The sequence below is a fragment of the Mauremys mutica genome, chromosome 3 (genome assembly GCF_020497125.1).
Source record: "Mauremys mutica isolate MM-2020 ecotype Southern chromosome 3, ASM2049712v1, whole genome shotgun sequence".
Taxonomy (NCBI): Eukaryota; Metazoa; Chordata; order Testudines; family Geoemydidae; genus Mauremys; species Mauremys mutica.
Window position 1 is genome coordinate 102237159 of NC_059074.1, and position 20020 is coordinate 102257178.

General features: G+C 40.5%; 1 protein-coding gene across 3 annotated transcripts; it reads left to right on the top strand.

The window, feature by feature from the left end:
• Nucleotides 1-48: 48 nt before the first annotated feature.
• Nucleotides 49-19557, top strand: TBPL1 (TATA-box binding protein like 1). 3 transcript variants are annotated; one of them, XR_006578360.1, is made up of 7 exons: nt 49-302; nt 8709-8895; nt 9880-9962; nt 11647-11710; nt 13822-13925; nt 14027-14204; nt 17540-19557. XR_006578360.1 is itself a non-coding variant. In XM_045011307.1 (7 exons), the coding sequence occupies exons 2-7, from the start codon at nt 8761-8763 to the stop codon at nt 17617-17619; spliced, it is 561 nt and encodes a 186-aa protein (XP_044867242.1). In that variant the 5' UTR covers nt 52-302; nt 8709-8760; the 3' UTR covers nt 17620-19557. The 3 variants fall into 3 exon arrangements, 2 of the variants coding, with proteins under 2 accessions (XP_044867242.1, XP_044867243.1); XM_045011307.1 differs by having other exon boundaries at nt 52-302; nt 14027-14121; XM_045011308.1 differs by lacking the exon at nt 49-302 and adding an exon at nt 3008-3114 and having other exon boundaries at nt 14027-14121.
• Nucleotides 19558-20020: the final 463 nt, after the last annotated feature.

Sequence of the window (20020 nt, forward strand, 5' to 3'; positions counted from 1 at the left end):
GCTCGGCTCCTCCCCCCTCCAAGCCCCGCCCCGCAAACGTCCCCACGCGCACGCTGCTCTGGGCTGCCCAGCGCGAGGGAGGGAGGAGAGAAAACTCGGAAGCGCGCGGCCAGCGCGGCCCTCGTGGCACTTCCGGCGGCCGTTCTAGCCGGAGCCGTCTCTATGGCCGCCGCGTTTTGCGATGTTTATTGTCGCGGGGACAGGGCCCGGGACCCGGAACAACAAAGAGCGAGAGCGACGGGGCGCGTAGCAACCGGGCCGCGCGCGGCGGAGCCGGGGACACTCAACCGCCGGCCCACGCGGTAACTGCAGCCGCCGCCGCCACTCAGCCGCGGCGCTGGCCGGGGAGGGTCTGGCGCTGGGGGCGGGCGCTGCGGGGCCGGGGCCGGGGCGCGGGGGCGGCTGCAGGGGGCCTGGCAGGCAGGTGCCGCGGGGGGGGCGGCCGGGGGGCGCCAGTCTGGGCCCGATACCCCAATAAAGGCGCCTGTGGGTGCTGCCCCCTGCGGAGCGGGGGCGCAGGGCTCGGGCTCCTCAGCCCCGTGGCGCTCCCGCGTCCGCTCTCGCCTAGTGGTTCCTTTCTGGGCGGTGTGGGGCAGATCCGGGCGGTGTCTGGGCCCTCCCCCGCCCCTGCCCCTGCCTCTGCCCCGAAAGCTGCAGAAGTAACGGTGTGTGCGCAGAACGTAGTTCAAACCCTTGGCCAGCCCCGCATCCTCCCCCTGCCCCTCTCCAGGGGAAGGGGAAAGTAAGGCGGAGGAGAACGAGACAAGAGCATCCTCCATGGGAAACACTGTTTCCTGGCAACCAGTAGAGGCTCCTCAAAATGGCAAATAGTTAACCAACCCTCCCCCCCCCCCCTCAAAGTCTGTTTTTTGTAAGTTCCTAAAATAACATTTGTTGGTTAGATTAACCCTTGGTGGTGACATGTTAAACTAGATATAGAATCTATCCCCAGTGATCAGCGTTGTGAAATGGAAACTGTCAAATGATTTAGGCCTGAAATCTATGCTTTGTAGTTTAACGAAAGTTAAGTAAAAATCTAACATTCATATGTTTCAATGAAAAGATTTTGGCTAAGTTTAAAAAACAAATCATTGCTAAAAATGATTACTTACGTTTCTCTATTTATGTTCATTTATGTTTTGTACCTCATTCAGTTTGTCCCAAAACAAGAATCTAGTCAGTTTTATTTTTCGTTCTGATGCAGCAGCATAATCCAGCCTAGACATTGCAGCAACTACTGCAAAGGAATATTTAACACAACTTTTATAAAAAGCTTTTGAAGCTATTTTTTTATACATTTAATGAAAATATTTCTATAAATAATAGGCTTTATAACGCCTCCTTTCCTTCCAAAACCTAGATTGGGGACCTAAAGTTCCTGACAATGTCCCTAACAGAAAAATAGGTGGCTCATGTTAACCATTTTGTGCTGCTATGTAAGTGTAAAAGGAAAAATTAACCTAGGAGCAACAGGTCTTGGATGCAGTGAGTTTCCTAAACTGTGAACCTGTAGAGAATCACCAGCTCAAAAGAGGAAATACTTTCTTGGTAGTGGATACAAGCAATAATAGTTGTATGCAGCAGCACTGAAAGGCCTCAGTAGGAACCAATGCCCCTGTGGGGTAGGTGCTGTACAAACACGCAGACTCCGCCCTAAAAGCTTACAATCTATAAAGACCAAAAATCAATATAAACACAACACACCAAACACAAGGGAGGGAAATGAGATACAGTACAAACAAAATATTACTTTAGGCATTACAATGGCCATCTTTGATCAGAGGAAACAATTTTCCTCTGTCCAGCTTGACAGCCATGTCTTGTGATAGTTATGATATTGAGAGACAAAATAACTATCATCTGGTATCCTTATGTACCTGGCTGACTGACAGTCATCTAATTAGGAAACTAAGAGGAACCACTGTGTGACAACTCTGGGTGTGTGAAAGAGATTGTGATATACATATTACATACACGCACACAAAAACATACACCAGACCACCAATCAGGTGAAGTTGGAAAGGTTCACCCTCCTCTTCTAAAGTTTGTTTTTAGTGTGCAAGAAATTGGACTCTTAAACCATCTCCCTGCTGAGACTATAGAGGCATTATACAAATGCTACTGGAACTCCTATGAGTAGGGTCCTACCAAATTCACAGTCCGTTTTGGTCAATTTAATAGATGTAGGATTTTAAAAATCGTAAATTTCATGATTTCAGCTATTTAAATCTGAAATTTCACAGTGTTGTAATTGTAGGGGTCCTGACCCAAAAAGGAGTGGAGTGGGGGGGAGTCACAAGATTACTGGGTGTGGGGGGGTGGGGAGTTGTGGCACTGCTACCCTTACTTCAGTGCTGCTGCAGGCAGCGGTGCTGCCTTCAGAGCTGGGCTCCTGGCCAGCTGCTGCCGCTCTTCAGCTACCCAACTCTGAAGGCAGCGCTGCTGCCAGCAGCAGCGCAGAAGTAAGGATGGCAGAGAGCTTCCCAGCCAACTAGTAAGCTATGCGGCTCTGAAATATTAGGAAACATCAATCCTTCACCAGCGCTGCATAGCTCATAGGTAGGACCCTACCGAATTCATGGCCATGAAAAATGTGTCGGACCACGAAATGTTGTCTCCCCCATGAAATCTGGTCTCCCCCGTGAAATCTGTATAGTATAGGGCAGTGGTTCCCAAACTTGTTTCGCTGCTTATGCAGGGAAAGCCGCTGGCAGGCCAGGCCGGTTTGTTTACCTGCCAAGTCCGCAGGTTCGGCCAGTCGTGGCTCCCAGTGGCCACAGTTCGCTGCTCCAGGCCAATGGGAGCTGCTGGAAGTGACGCGGGCCAAGGGACATACTGGCCCTAAGATTTGAGAGCTGCATAGCTTAGTAGTTGGTTGGGAAGCTCTCTGCCCAGAGTAGCTTCCCAACTTCCTGCCACAGAGCTAGAGGTTTAGGGAGCTTTTGTGATTTGGTGTTTTTTTGTTTTTTTTCCTGTGGGAAGCTAACCTTTCCCTTAAATAAAACAGACTATTGTGAAGCCAACATCTGCATCCCCCAAGGCTTACTCAGGCCAGGAATGTTTTCTGCTGAATTCAGACCGTCATTATGTTTTAAGGAACACCTCAGCATTTAGGTAAAATAATGTCCAAGTAGAACCTAAGTCTTTATTTACAAAAGAAAGCAAACCTAAAGCATTCGATTACAGCTTTATTTCTATCATACAAAGTAAATGTTGTAGTTTTAATCATTTCATCACATGGATGTTGGTATAATAGACTGATAGTACCATTATTAGTTAACAGCCTATGAAGGCCCTACTTTTGCATTCAGAGCTGCATGGGTGAACTCTGCAACTACACAGTGGTCTTTCCACACAGATCCAATTGTGGGACTGAGGCCAAAGTCGCTTGCAGAGCAAGACTGGTATCTCCATAAAAGTAAGAGTGTGTCATTTCCCCCATTAAAAGACTCTGGAAACACCATAAACCATGAGTAGCTATTCCCTTACATCAGCTAATTCCCTTGCAGTACTTTATAGTGTCAAGATGCTGAAAGACCTTAAGGCTTGTCATCAGTAAATCTATGACAGGTGTCCATGTATTACAGACTGGTTTGAACTTTTATTAATTGTTTCTACCTATCTTAAGGTAGTAGCTTTATCAGTTAAAATAACGTCAGGTTAAGTATTATTTAAAATGTTTCTGTGCATGTGCTACCAATATTTTAGGTTATTAAAAGTGAAAAACATAATATCGAATTTGCTTTCCCCAAAATAGGCCGTTCACCTTTGGCATTTTTCTAAGCTAGGACAATAATAAGCACACTAACTAGTGCTTCTCAAACACTGGCACAATGTTGCAATACTCTTTAAGTTGACAGTATCTTTTTAATACTTTTAGGTAGGAAAGTTCATGAACAGAGCTAATCAACAAAATCTAGTGGAATCTAATAGGGCAGGTTTAGAAATTTGGCCTATAATAATAATTAATAAATAATAAATGCACAATTAGAAAGAACTGGACACTTTGTTCCCATTCCTTTACAAGTATAGTTGCTATATCTGGAGTAATAATAGCAAGCTCTATAAAGCTATTTGTTGAGTGATCTCAAAAAGTGCTTTACCAAAGGTATATAAGCACTTTTATCCTCATTTTAAAGATAGAAAAGCTGAGGTACATTGATTAAGTGATTTGCCCAAGGTCATATAGCATGTCAGTGGCAGAGTTAGGGATAGATATTAGAGGTGGATCATTGACTTCACTGGGGTCAGGATTTTACCCTATCGTGTGCTGCCCCCTGTCTGGACCATGTTCACTGGACCATGCTGCTGCTCAAATATGTTATGTATAATTTAAAGAACAGTTATATATAACTCTGAATATATGTTTACATCTTTCCTCTTGTTAAGATTCTTGATTTGCCCTTTTCTTAAAAAGGAATAACCATGCAGCTGAATCTGTATTTCTGTCTTGAAGGACAGTGGCCCACCAGACTTCATTTCCCCAGAATCAAAATTTTCATTGTTCTCAGTATAATGTTATACTGTACTAAAATGAATGTCTGAAGATTTTGTTTTAGATTTCCTCTTTATCCAACTTCTTGGACTGTTACTGAGACAGTGACAGCTCCCCCCCCCCCCCCGCCTTTGACACCACAAAAGGGAACTCGCTTGTTTTATTCAATGTCATTAGATCATGTAATGAAAGACCTAATCATTATGCATATGTAACAAAGGGTGAACAAGAACTCCAGCTATGAAATTCCTGACTCTTGTGGGTTCATATTCTGAAAGGACACTAAAGTAATAATATTTTGTATTAAATAGATTGTTCAACATGCTGCTGTTAATGACGGAACTTAAATCAGTATTAAACATCTGAAGTAGTTTACTGTGTAAACCCGCAACACTGAAATATTAAATGTTCAAGTTTGTTTGTTTGTTCAACCAGTGGAGTGGAAAGTGGTTTTCAGTCTTTTACATTGGGCACAGATATTGCTTGTATAACAAATGTCACTTTTTACCAATATCTGTCACAAGCTGTAGACTACATTTATAAAGTGATAGTTACAATTCATTTTGAAATTACCAGTTATGTGCTTTGCATCATCTGAGCTTTCAGGATACTACTGAGGAAAATAGGTGCAGATCTGCACATATAATTGTTCTTTATGATATTCTTGTGGATGAAATCACTCTGATTGGCTGGGCCCCACAGTATATTAGTGTTCTTGCTGGGAATTTTCAGCTCCCACACTGAGCTTGTGGATTGTCTGTTTTTGTAATCTCTCCACCCTGTACCCACTGTTCTTAACCACTTCTATCATATAGCTGGCATTTACTTCTAAAAGATGGGTGTTTTGTGATAAAGAGTTGGAGGCATCTCTCAGGAAAGCAGTTATATTATTTAACAGCTGCTGTGGTGTGGTTAAATAAGCATTATACTGTAATAGGCCATCAAAAACAGACCTGATAAGGCATTAGTAAGTTTAGGGATATGTATAGTTCTCAGTAGAAAAATATTAGTTACCGTTTTTCTTTCTCCTCCACACCGTATATCATCTTCTGTTTGTTTCTTCTGTGCTTTTTTCCTATTTCTCACTATTCTTTTGCCTTTCCTTTGATTCTTTTACTCTCTCCCCACTGCCTCCTTTTTCTTCGGATAAGCCAAGAGCTATGACATAATGTTTCAGATAGGGAGCCAGCTGCACAGTGAAATAGACAATGATCACACAGCAGCCAGTTCCATATGTAAAACACATCTGCATTTCAATGTGTCACTACTATATGATGGTTCTCTTTTGCTTCTGCTTCTCTGTTGTTATCCAGCTGTAGTCCTCCACTCAAGATGTGTCTGAGAAGACTATTGGTCAGAAATTGTGGCAGGGTGCCATGTGGTAGGAGACCAAGAATGCATGGCAAATTAACATTAAAAGTGCTTAGGTGGAAAAGTTGATACTAACAATTTTGGTTTCCCTCTTGCTTATTTCTAATAAATATTTTGATCTTACCTCTGTATTTCATTTAGCAAGGGAGTGTATATGATGGTCTCCTTTTACATGTGGCAGTTTCTCGTCTCATGGCCTCCTGCTTTTTTGATAAAACAAATCAGTATAGAGAATTTATCTTAAGGCTGACTGCTTTTCTTTCATTATATTCTTTGCTGTTTGTTGTGCTCATTCAGTATGAGGTGTTACAGGATTTTCAGCGAATGGATCAACAGTGATTTGATGTACTGTGGCTAAGGCTTACAAGTCTGTCAAGGAGGTCACGGATTCCGTGATTTTTTTGTTACCTCCATGACTTCAGGACTCGGGCTATCAGTCCTGGGTGGTGAGGCTCAGGCTGCCATCTCTGTGCTGGGAGGCTTAGGCTTCCATTAATTTTTCTTTTTCCTGTGACCTGTATGTGACTTTTGCTAAAAATAACCTTGACAAAATCTTAACCTTAACTGTGGCCTCCATCTCTTGAGTTGTGGTCTGCTTTAGCTTTTGAATCTTTCCTTGCCAAATTCTTGCCCATTTTGCCAGCCGGTAATATTTCAAGGATTTTCCTAACAAGCAGCATTAAATTTTTTACTTTTCTATACTGGTAAAAAGTTACGAAAATAAATTGCAGTGCTTCAGTGAGACCCTTAGTGTATGTCTACACTGCAGGTTGAAGCATGCTTCCCACCCAGATAGACAGATATGTGCTAGCTCCACTCAAGCTAGCACAATGAATAGCAGTGTACACTTTGTGGCAGTGGCTAATCACCCGAGCTCAGACACTCCTGATCTCCTGGGTCTGAGTTCAGTGGAGCACATGCTAAAAATAGCCGTGGAGACATTGTTGTGGCATTGGCTAGTCATCTGACCTTGGACCAGGAGGGTTATGCACGCCTGGGCTCAGGTGATTAGCCCATGCCACAATGGCAACACCGCAATTGTTAGCACGCTAGCTCAAGTGGACCTAGTTTTTATCTGTCCTCTAGACTGGAAGGCATGGTCCCAACTATCGTGTTGATATATCCTTAGATATATATCTTCTCTCTTCCTTCCCCTTCCTCCTCTCTGGTTTTGTGGGGGTCTTTTAGTTTTGTTTTTTGAAGCAAAGGAGCTGACTTTCCTATCCAATTTTAGGGAGGATGGGTGTATGCTGGTAAAAATGACAAAAAACATTGACGCTGTCATTGAATAGTTCTATTTGAATTTTAATTGTTAGTGGCAAAATTGTGTTGAAATAATTAGTTTTAAAAAAAAAAAACAGGTCTGCACTGGGAAATGAACGTTCAATGTATTACTAGTAGAGCACTTGAACTCGGGGAGGTTTCAGAGTTAGTTTATTTTAGTTGTGTTGGACTGATTTTCACAAATGAGAAACTGAACAATCCTTAAGTATGACAGAAGTTGGTCCACTAAAAGATGTTACCAGACTCACCTTCTCTCTCTAATATGCTAGTATGTGTTGTTTGTAGGAGAGAAGATTCTGAAGTAGTTTCTGGCATAAAACAGGAACTACTTTTAACCATCAAATGGTGAAAGTTTATTTTTCTATTGTAGTCCAACGGTGGGCAAATTACTGCCCGTGGGCCTCATTCGACCCGTCCGACCATTTAATCTGGCCCTCAGCTCCCGCTGGGGAGCGGGGTCGGGGGTTTGTCTTGATCCAGCCAGGGAGCAGGATCGGGGGCTTGCTCTGCTCCACACAGTTCCCTGCCAGTGGAGCTGCAGGGGTGGCGCTTGTGGACAGGACAGTGCGCAGAGCCACCTGGCTGCACCTTGGAGCTGGAGGCGGGGGGCATGCTTCCGGGAGCTGCTTGCAGTAAGCGCTGCCTGGAGCCTGTACCCCTGGGCACCCCCCCCGCACGCTCCAAGCCCCTGCCACAGCTCTGATCTCCCTCCCGCCCTCCAGACCCCTCGATCCCAGCTCAGAGCCTCCTCTTGTACCCCAAGCCTCCCAGCCCCACTCCAGAGCCCGCAGCCCTGTGCCCCAACAGCCTGCCCCATCCCTGATCCCTAATCAAGTGTCTTTCCTCCCTGTTCGTTCATGGCATTGACTATACACAGGAAAGCTAATTTAAGGATAAAAAATACTTTGAAAGTCTGTTTATTCTTTTGGTGTATGCATGTTTTGTGCATATCTTACAGTTTCAAAGGCAATGAGTAGGCTTATATTTCCAAAGCATAAACTTTGGCAAATATTTGATCCTTATATTTGGAATTAAATTTTATCCATGTAATCATTATTAATCGAAATAGTCAAGAGAAACAAATTTTTCCTTATGTCTAAATCTATCCTGCACTGATTTGAGGAAGGAATTGAGGAAAGGTTATCACTGGTAGGTGCTATAAAACTTTTCCTTTGTTTCATAGAAATCCTAATTCATCTTCATATTCAGCTTTTAAAAATATTTTTGTTGAAAGAACAGCATACTATAATTAAGATAGCTTATTCCTTTTTTTTCAGTTTTTATATATAATTAGTTCTTTCATGACTATTTCTGATAAGTTGGTTTCACTGTATTGAAATGTGAGTTTGAATAAGCAATAGATTTCCTGTTTTCTGATATACAGGATGCAAAACGTTGTGGTTAACACAAGACTATAAATGAGTCAGAATGGCATAAAATTTATTCTTCAGTTCCAGATTCTAAGACAATGTCAATTAAGGAACTAAGGTACATGAAAGGGATGTTTTTAGAGAACTGTGTGACACAGTATTTTTAATTATATTGTTTTCTTTTTCAGAATGTGATCTTCATGGTGTGCTGGTGGGGAATCTGAGTTTTCAACCACCCCAATGGATGCAGACAGTGATGTTGCATTGGACATTTTAATCACAAATGTAGTGTGTGTTTTTAGAACAAGATGTCATTTAAACTTGAGGAAGATTGCATTAGAGGGAGCAAATGTGATCTACAAGCGTGATGTTGGGGTAAGAAATTTAACATATCTCAAATGCCAAACTAGACTAACTTTTACACATGTTTATCAATTTAGAGCTCTGTCAATATCCATATGGTGGATATAGTTGGCAGTGTGAATTTCATAGTTATTGTAGCAGAACTGTGTTTAGAATGGCTGGATTCTCATCTCTTTGACTTCTTCCAGTTTCTTTCATGTTCAAGTTTGCCAGGCTTGTATCTGTTCTTTGATACTAAATTTGAGGAGACAAATATTGCAGTGCTTTGAAGCCATACGAAATGTTGTGAAATTAAACCTGTGCAGTTTGTTTCCGGCACACTCACCTAATATTAAAATAAACAGGGAGAAAGATGAGTTTGGGTCATCTAATCCAGTGTTTCTCAAACTTTTTGAACCCAGGGACCAGCTTGCTGCCTTCCTAAAATAGTGAGGTGCTAGGTATACTGATGTAGGGAGACTCTTCCAGGTATATGGTGTGAAAGAATGGGCAGCTTCGCAGGTTAGAGGAGGAGACAAACACAGTTGGAAATCAAGAGGGAATTAGAGGAAGGATGCTTGGGGAAGCAAAAGAAAATGAGATCTGAAATGTAGACACAGTGAAGTTGTGTAAAACTCTGCAGATGAGATCAAGAAGTTTGAATTTGTGCAGAAGGAGACAATTAGTGGAACGAGTCAGAGCAGTGATGTGGTCATAATGACAGGAGAAGATGATTTTAGCACAATGCTACCAGCCTTAAAAAAGTTTTTTTAAATAATTTCTGTTCACTTGAGCCACCAGCTAACCTGTTACTTTAATACTTGCTCATTGGCTAAGATACTTCAGGTTTATTTTGCTCTTCTCAGGAGTTGATATTGATTTAGCTTCTGAAGGCAAGGAAGGAACAGTCCTCAAGGCTAAAATAGAATAAAGGAAGTATTTTATTAGTTTTATACTTGTTTTTTCAGTATGAAATCACACATACACTAAAACCTATTTTTCTTCTAATTCTTTCAGAAAGTATTAATGAAGCTTAGGAAACCTAGGATTACGGCCACAATTTGGTCCTCAGGAAAAGTTATTTGCACAGGAGCCACAAGGTAAATTTCCTCTTTTGTAGGAGAAGGAAAAAATTGTTGTTCCTGGATGAAACTTTTGTATATGACATTGATAAATACCACTTATTGTCATGAAATCTATTGCATATATTATTGACAGATTTGGTACAACCATCTATTATGAAGGATGTACGACAGTTCCCATTATAAGAGCCTGTTTTCAGTTGCTTATAATTTTGCCAAACTTTAACCCTTTGGGCATAATTTTTTTGTGTTGAATGTCTGCTTCAGGCTGAATTTTTTTTGAAAATTTCAACTAAAACAGTTCAGCCATTATTTCTGAGAATGACACTAGGGAAAAAATACATGTTTTACATACATTTAAAAAAAAAAAAGTCTGGCAAACTTTTGAAATACTCTAGCATCTCCATGCTTTGGAGCAATGACTTGAAATTGGAGTGTGGGGAAATGGGGTACTTTGTGTCAGGGAAATATTCTTTGCTGTCCCTGTGAAAATCCATCCAAATTTGGCCAAGTTCTAAACTCTGGGGGGGGGTGGGGGGAGAATCTCCATTTGCACATTCTCAATAGACGCTTCTTCAATTTTAGCCGGTACATTCCCTGAAGAATTGGTCTGCACTTGGCATACTCCAGCCCAAAACTGAGCAGGACTTTCCCTGCAATTGCTGTGGGCTGTGCCAGGTCTGGGTCCTGGCACCTGAACTGGGAGCCTGTCTCTCTTGTGTTTTCCATGACCACCTGCTTGGGACCAGGCAGCGTGGAGCAGGTTGCTGCCTGACTCCAATGCAGAGGGGACAAGGGACTAGATTGGGACAACGAGCCAGAGGGAGGGAGACTGAAATTGCAGGCTGGCGGAGAGGAGGGGTGGAATCTGGGACTTGGGACAGGGGGACTGGGACTGGCTGGGCAAAGGGACTGAAATGAAGCAGGGTTCTACAGACAACAGTCTCCTTCAATACACAGATTTATCCCGAGAGCAGGTCCATTCTGTGAACTGAATGAAGCAAGGGTCCTGTGGAAAATATTGATTGTGTAATTGAAGACTGTAACATAATACAGTGATTCCCAAACTTTTTACTAAGGCAACCCATCAAATGCATTTTGTCTTTTTGGGGGGACTCACCATTACCCCCCTCTTTCCCCTGCCTCCCTTTCTCAGCCCTCCAATTTCCTACTCCCCCAGCCCCCTGCTCAGCTCCCCCTAGTCCCCTTGCTCTTGCTTTCCCCATCCTGCAGCCTCAGCCGGCCCCTCTCTCTCTGCAGCTGGGCCGCGATCACTACCAGGCTGCTGACTGTCCAATTCTTGCTTCAGCTGCTTCCTCCTGCTGCAGCTGCCCAAATCCCTCTCCCTACACTGCTGCCTTCCACCAAGGGAAGTGAAAGTGCAGGTGGGGAGAGCACCTCTGGGCCACAAGTGACCCACCTAGATGCTTTCCAAGACTCACTGGTGGGTCGGGACCTGCTGTTTGGAAAACGCTGTCATAATGCATATGCCTTAGGGGGCTGATTTCATATGTACAGGCTACCTTAATGCTGGCACTTCTTCACTTGACTTTGCATTTTAATGTTTTTTTAATATAGTTTTTGGTGTGATTGCATATGTAAGTATGTGAACGTGTGTATGTACACATCTTAACATTTTAGTTTTATTGCAGTAGCTATTAGTAAAACTAGTCGCTTATTATTTCTCTCCTTTAAATTATAGTGAAGAAGAAGCTAAATTTGGTGCCAGACGATTAGCTCGTACTTTGCAGAAACTAGGTTTTCAGGTATTGATCCTTTTGATAATAACCTTCTCTTTTTGGGGTGAACAAATTTCTCTTGATAGGGACTAGCATGTTTGGACCTTTCAGAACTGCTGGTCAGCAGAAGAGGTGCTATAACAATTTCATAACCAGCATTTTCTCATTCAAATTCTCATTGTGTAGCAGTGCAGGTTATCTGGAGATTGTATTTATTTCAGTATATTTGGGGCTCCCACATGGTAGTTCAGCATCATGCTTTCTTATCAGCTCATGAGCAGAAATTTGTTTCAAGAGATTGGGTAAATTAACCACCTGCATATATATATATATATATATATATATATATAATGGCCTCCTTATACTCAAAATCTTTAAAAGGATTGCAGTGAAGAAAAGTAGAAATTTGCCCCATCCATTTGTAAAATATGATGAATGGCATTTTCCCAGTGGATCTAGTTTTAGGATAGCCATTATGGTGAACAACTCCTAACTGCTACAAGTTTGATTTTTTTTTTTTTAATTAAACTAAAGCAAGTTGCTATAGTCTAGTTAGTCAGACTGTGCACCGGGACCAGAATTTACTGCTAACTTAGAACTTACAAAGTGGAACTCCTTCTTGCCTGAGCTTGGGTCAGTTACATCTAGCTACAAGTAGCTAGACATCTGAGTGATGATTCGAAAGTAAGAATGGCCTACTTCCAAGGTTGCTTAGCATATAAAATGGCCACCAAATTTTAGAGGTGGGCAGTCAGCCCACAGCAACTCTTACTATCCTGAGTGCATTAAATCAAACTGAAAAACTGAGTTATGGGGCTATTAAGTATTGAATATCATATAAAAGTGAAAATGATGGAGCAGAATATTGAATTAAGTCAAATGAAATCAGGACCGGCTCTAGGGGCTTTGCGGCCCCAAGCAGCCCAAAAAAAAAAAAAAAAAAAAAGCCGCGATCGCAATCTGCGGCAATTCAGGGGGAGGTCCTTCGCTCCGAGCAGGAGTGAGGGACCCTTCGCCGAATTGCCACCAAATCCTTGAAAGTGCCACCCCACTCCGGAGTGGCTGCCCCAAGCACTTGCTTGGTAAGCTGGTGCCTGGAGCCGGCCCTGAATGAAATATATACCCATGCAAAGCTTTAGTAATGGCTTTATAGGAAATAAACAGGTTCATTTATGTGCAGAAACAGATTAATGTGGCTTAACTTTATTGTAAGAGTGAACGTTGTAGGCAGAGCACATGTTGATGTCTAATTAATATTGCACAAGCATTTCAATTCTAAGGGGTCATTTTCATCTGCTTGTAATTTAATTGTTCAAACTGAAATTTGGTAGACTTATTCTCAGGCTGCGATTTTTATTTTTTTTTTAATTTCCCCCGTCTCTCCTCCCCACCCCCCAAAGTTTGAGCAAAAATGGTTCTTCATTGGTCATGTCTGTGTTAACAGTTTCAGGAAAATCTCCCACTATTGCATTGGCTTTGCTGGTAATTCACTGCAGGCATGTTACCGCCATATTGTAGCATTTTGTGTCTGTGGATGGCTAAAAGTCTATTGGAAACCAGCAGTTTAGCTTTTTGTTTCAAAAAGAAAAAGGAAATGGCTTTCTCTGTACTAGCCACTGGAGAAAGCAAACAAACAAATTTTCTCTCATTTTCTTTTTTATTCTTAACTGTGGGAGAAACTGTTAAATAAAACAATGATAAACTGTTAATATGAACTAATTATGTATCACCTTAGTGAGTTCTAGTAACACGACATGGGAAAGCTTGGTTTGTAATTTATTTTGGTGTTTCGTGAATAATTTGGTTTAGTTAATTTTTAACTTAGTTACAAGTGCTTACTACAGTGATATAGACCTTGCATGTTCATTCTAAATGTAATTGAATCTACATGAGAAGGCAATTGTGTGTTTGGGTTTCTTTTTTTGTTTTGTTAGACAAGTTATTGGATTACAAAGATAGTTCAGAACTAAGGTATTTAAAAATTTACGCTAGTTCTGTTTGGATTCCTACTCTTATCAGCTTTGTGTTAAACACAGGGTTTTATTGGTTGAAATAATCCAAATTATTGTCAGATGATATCTTTTCCATATCAGATATCATAACATTTCTCATTCTTGTTCTCTTTCTCTCTCCAAAAGGTAATTTTCACAGATTTTAAGGTTGTCAATGTTTTAGCGGTGTGCAACATGCCCTTTGAAATCAGATTGCCAGAATTTACGAAGAATAATAGACCTCATGCTAGGTACAGTAGGTCTTAAGAGAATTCTTATCTTTTTCTTCAATGTATCAGTTTTTTTATTAGCAAATGTAGACGTGTCTTTGACAATCTTTTCTGTTTTCTAGTTATGAACCGGAGCTTCATCCTGCAGTGTGCTACAGAATAAAACCTCTCAGAGCTACCTTACAGATTTTTTCAACAGGAAGTATCACAGTAACGGGTACTTTATGATGCCAAAATAAATATTTAACTTACTTTCTTTCATGGGAGTTCAGTTAGACTTTCAAAGCAACAGAGAGACAGGCATGTGAGATTTCATTTGTACTTAATACTGCCAGATAATTTGTCTTTCAGTGAAAATGCCTGAATAACTGTGGGAGAATGTAAAACTCCCAGCAGATCAAATACGTTTGTTTTATACATGTGGATGTAGTCAGTTTCTGAGGAGATGAGGCATATGAGGAAACTGAGCTTATATACCAGAGACTGAGGATATTTGCTTGTTTAATTACAAATTCTAAAACTTTAACCTTCCTTCTCATTTTTCTTCTGTACAGTCCCATAAACTACTGCTGTTTAAGCAACAGTTCCTATCACAGGCATGCACCTTGAGACTAGAGAGGCACAGCCAGTATAAAATGGCAGCATAATCCTGTAACCAACATCTAGGGGGTGTTAGAGATTTCCCTATTTCAGGTTTTGGTCCTAGTCTATCAAATGCTTGGGTAAACATCCTCCTGCTTCTTTTGGGTGGAAGCATTACACACAACCTTGGCTGGAAACTTAAAATGAAACAAACAACTAAATAGTTGTGTGGAAACCTCTTCCTAGATACCAGACATCTAACGGATTTCCTCAGTCATTGGAACGCTTTTGTTGACTTTGGTCCTGAAATTAAATATATTTCTTGGAGGCTTTGTGCCACCTTTCCCATTCCCCTCTATTCCTACTTGGCATCTTCTGCCCCATATCTCAAGAAGGACTTTACTGTGTTTCCCAGATATGCACAAACATCAGCTGAGAGCAAATACAACACCTGCTAAAATGGGGGTGGAAAACATGAATAAAAAAGATTCAAAAACTGTCGGAAATTAAAATAGAACTTCAACACTCATGATATGGAATTATCCCATACTAAATTTCTGTTGGTTGAAAATGACAGATAAGATATTGGTATCTTAAATAATGCTTAGGGACACTTGTATTGGGGGGGATGGGATATGGGATCCTTACAAATATCTAACATTTTATAGAATACATTTCTTTTAACTGCAATCATTATAGCTAAAACCTGCAAACATCCAAATTGGAAACCTACCAAAAATGTAAATGTTCCAGCAAGCTAATTTGAACTAGTAACAGCCAAACAGAGAAGAAAAATTACTTTTCAGATAAATGAGAAGCTTTAATGTTCCACAGAAATGCAGCCAACTTATTGAACTGTGATTTAACTATTTGTATTTCATAACTAAGAATCTCTATTAAAATTCAAGAGAAATACTTTTTTTTAAAAAATGATGTGGGTGGAGAGAGTTGCAGGTTCGATGGAGAGAAAAATAAATGAGGAAGCTGGTGGAAGTGTCATCAGTTCCAGCTTTTCTTCCCCTAAAATGAGTGTTGGGTTTCCTCAACTTCTGTCTCTCGTCTCTCCCTGTGCTAACCTCCACAATCCTCTGTCTTGCTGTGGAGGGTCCCTTCCAGGTCTTCAACCTTGGGAGAATCACTACTATCCTTGCAAGACCCATTTACCTGCTCATGCTCTTTCTGCTTTCCACAGCCTGCTGGATGTTACTGGGCATTGCTCTCTAGAACTTCCTATTTCTGTGGTAGCAGACAAATTGGAGGGAGATGCAGTGCATTAAGTAGTGGGTGCCTGGAAAGCAGAGTATGTGGACTGATAGGTCTCGTATAATCCTCACAAGGTTTGAAAATATGAGAAGGATCCTCTTCCTGGTCCATTTTCTTATTTTCATAAATGTACAAAAAAGCACCAAAATAATGTGTCTTGAAATTTGCACATAAATAGGACATACAACGATTTGTGATCTCTTTAAAGATCACTACATTAGGAAGAAACTTCTGGAGTCCTCTTCTCCTTCCTGGTGAAACCATTAGTTCATTAAGTCAGGTATCCTGTCTCTGACAGTGGTCAATAGCTGTGCTTTACAGGAAGGCCAAAAACCATCCCCAAATTCACTCAGCCAAACTGGCAGTGTTATCCATGAGGCAAAAAGGGACCCCAGCAGTGATCAGTTTATGCCATGAAACATGTGACTTGATTACCCTTGTCCTAGTTTTCATTTATACAGATTTTATTAATGGTTTTAAAATTATGCAGGCCATTAAAAATTCAGCTATGATATTTGAGACTGACTTTGAGAGGCAGTGAATTATATAAGTTGTCTGAAATATTATTGTCCTTATCTTTATTTTGCCTAAAAATACTGGCTGTTTTCATTGGGTGACCCAGAAGGCTTTATGGATTGCAAAATTTTGAATAAATTAATGAATTCCTTTCTAACTCTTTTCCCTTCTGGGGTAAGTAATTCTGGGTTTTCCACCTACACAATCCAAAATACCTTTAGGAAGGGCTTTTTAAAGGCATAAAGGGCAGGCATGTTCCCAAATCTCCCATTTAATCATCTTCATTGAGAAAGTCCACAGACACAATATCGGGTCACCAAAAGTTGGCTATACTCCTAAATGGGGGCATGCTAGCATTTGATACAATTTTAGTTGTATTTTCTATACTTTTTTTTTTAAATACTGCTGCAAATTAGGCAGACCCTTTTTGAGTCTCCAAAATAGTTTTCCTCAGAGGAAATCACAAGTTCACACGCTATCAGTGTGGTTGAAAAGTTGACTATTTTGGTCAGTACACAGTAAGCGCCTATCCAAGATTAATTTTATTTATCATTCTGCTCAATCATTTGCAGCCTTCATAGTTTGTTACACAGTGACTTAGTGCCATCAGCAGACATTACCAGCTCAGTCTCCATTTCCTTCTCCAAAGCATCAGTAAATCAGTTTAGATGATAAACTGAGGATGCTTCACGTTGGAGGAGAGAACCAGATCTTGGGCTAAAGTGTCCTGAGGTTGATGACAGAGGTATTCAATAAGCCAAACTACAAAGTTACAGACCATCAAGTTGTTGTTGTACTGAACCGTCTAATAACTATGAGACATAGTTAGGTTAAAATCCATCACTTACAAATAGTTTCCTTTGTTAGCTCAGTGAAATGAGAAATTGAAGTGGCCATCCTTTGCTGTGGGTACACAGGTTCTGAGGACAGTAGCAAATCAGAAGGCATATGGTATGCTCTTTCTGGGATTCGTCTGTTCCAGTGTACTAGACAGTATATCATTTCTTTTGAGATAAAAGTGACAGATACGGAGTTATTAATTTCTAATCTAGTCAACAACCAGTTCAAATGTCATTACAGGCTTTAGAGGTTGCATATTATTTTCTTCCTCTAAGTACTTAGTAACTTTCTTGGATATGAAAAAAGGTGTGTCTACAGTGTAAAGTTGTGCCAGCTAATATCTTCTGAAAGGTTTTTGAGGTACTGTTACGTTCTTGCCTTTTTAATGCCCTGACTTTTTCTCCCTCTTCTCTCCATTTTTTTAAATGTCTCAGGGCCAAACGTAAAGGCTGTTGCCAGTGCTGTGGAACAGATTTACCCATTCGTGTTTGAAAGCAGGAAAGAAATTTTATAATTCACCACTTAATGGTTAGGTTCCCTAACCAAGCACCTTTAAAGACTGCTGCACATTGGACTAAAAGCAAAAAAGGAAAACTGGACCAACAATAGCTGAGGAAATACAGACTCTTTTACTTGTTCATGGCCACAGTGTAAACTCCAGTCCCTTTGGATTTTATTTTGAACAGTGCTGTATTGTAAAAACAAAAGTTTACAAGATATGAAATTGCTGCTTTTAAAAAGACGTTCTATTTATTTTTGCAGTAATTTCTGTGTATTCATTAGCAAACCTGTCACGATGTGCACTACCTTTCAAACATTTTTTTTTAGTTTGAGCTTGTGTTTTATTTGTGAATAGTCTTTTACATTTTTGTATGCTGAATATTGGGCACCAAAGAAGCTGTAAAAGTTACCTTTTTCACTTGATGAATGTGCACAAATAAAAATTTGGAAAATCTCTCTCTTAATACCTGTTGTTATATTCCTTTCCCCTTTTTCTATTACAATTAAAATTGTATAGTTGCAAATTAATTTGGAAACAATGTAAGTGTAGTCCCTTGCTGATACTTTTGTTCCTACTTGTAGTGTGTGTGTATAAAGTAATATGCAGAGGGCTAGACTGAAATCAGTGGTAGCTGCATACATGTATCAGAGGGCAGAAGTTGGTTTGTTATATTCTTAGTTCTCTTAACTAAATGCCAGATTTTAAGTTTTCTTGCTGTCATGTTGAAGAGAATATGCTTCTAAGCATAATAGCCGATGAGCTTTCATCTTTAGGTGATGGAAAAAGCTTACATTCTGAAGAAGCCTCAGTAGAAAAGACAAGCAACCCTTGTCTACTGGTTGGATGTGAAAAAGGAGCCATCGCATGAGCTTGTTCCTGGTGACTGACCGTGAAGGAAAGATCATCTTCTTGGAGCCGAAGTGAAGCAATGTAATTACCATGCTATTTCTGAAGGACTAACCAACTCCTGTGTCATATTGGTACTGTATAATAGTATTATCCTGACAAGAACTGCTAACAAGCAACAGAGCTTGGCTCTGGCATGTAATTTCATTAGTATTAATTTTGGACTTGAAAGCCAGTATTTATCCTCTTAATACATGCACATATGGAACACAGGAGGGGTGAATACTTAAAGTAAATGAAAATGTTACTTTTTAAAGTTACAATAAATATGTATAAATGTATACATGTCTATTTTCCCCTCTGAACCTTCAGAAATTAACACAAAATGCATATTTGGTGCCGCAGGTGGTGTACAACCTTAACTTGAGTCATTAAAAAAATATACTGTGAACATCCGTAGTACATGAAATCCATAAATGTGAAACAAAAATAAAGCACCCTAAAAAAATCATAGCTAAAGCACAGCAGCCTACCCTTTATCCTGTGTGTAGGGAAGAAATGGAAGGAGTTGGGAACAGCCATTGTGTCTTCATGTGGAAATGGCAGAGGAAGGGAAACAAACAGTAAATATACAGTCAAGGTTGGTAGAGGAAAAGAATATCCAGCAGTCAGAAGGCAGAATGAATTACTGGTAGCCAAAGGCATTAAGTGAAATAAGAATGTTTTTTACAGTTGTATCAATGAAGGTTGTGTGTGAGGGTAGAGAGAGCATGTCTGGCCTTCAATAAATGTGAGAAACTAAACTGAGTCTAAAATCACTGAGGAAAAATTTAAAAAATGTATCTTTAAGCAAATGAAAAGAGAAATATGTCTGTACAGCTGTTGGTTAAAAGGCAGTTAAAGGAATACTTGCAAACATGAATTGGCATGTTTGTATAATATCTTATGGATTCTAGAGTGTCCTGAACCAGTGGGAGTTATTTGAAAAGTCATGGAGAACAACGGCGGTAACAAGATGAGGGAGGAAGGGGGAAACAAATGTGGTAGCGAATCTTGTTCATTGCTGTTAAGTAAATGTGCCTAATAAAATTATGTATCATCTGTCTTAAGTATTTATATTGAATTTATCGTACTAAGAAATTAAGCAGCCATGTATCTATCTGAAGTACTTATCTGTTCCTTATCACCATAGCGTTTGAGTGCCTCACAATTCGTATTTATCTTCACAATGCCCCTGCGAGCCAGAGCAGTGCTGTTATCCATATTTTGCAAATAAAGGGACTTATGCATGTAACTTCCTCTTTAGGCACCTAAGTCTAACATTTAAGTGCTACTGACATTCACAAAATCACTACTCAGCTGCCACTTAACTCTGTAGGTGCTCAAGTCCCCATATATGCCAGCCTAAATTTTTGCCAGTAGGAAGGTAGAGAGCTGTCTTTCTGCCATATCCTCCTTCCCCCCACCATCTAATGAACTGCTGGGAGAAACCACACATGATCCTCAGCAGAATTCGCAAATTTGGTTTTTCATCCACCCTGCCGATGGGGCCCATTGGGTAGGTGTA

Excerpts from the sequence above, each read along its gene's own strand:
- TBPL1 (XM_045011307.1), top strand. The coding sequence starts at position 8,761 with ATGGATGCAGACAGTGATGTTGCATTGGACATTTTAATCACAAATGTA. Across the intron at positions 9,963-11,646 it reads ATTTGCACAGGAGCCACAAG|TGAAGAAGAAGCTAAATTTG; the intron begins GTAAATTTCCTC and ends TTTAAATTATAG. Across the intron at positions 14,122-17,539 it reads AGGAAGTATCACAGTAACGG|GGCCAAACGTAAAGGCTGTT; the intron begins GTACTTTATGAT and ends TAAATGTCTCAG.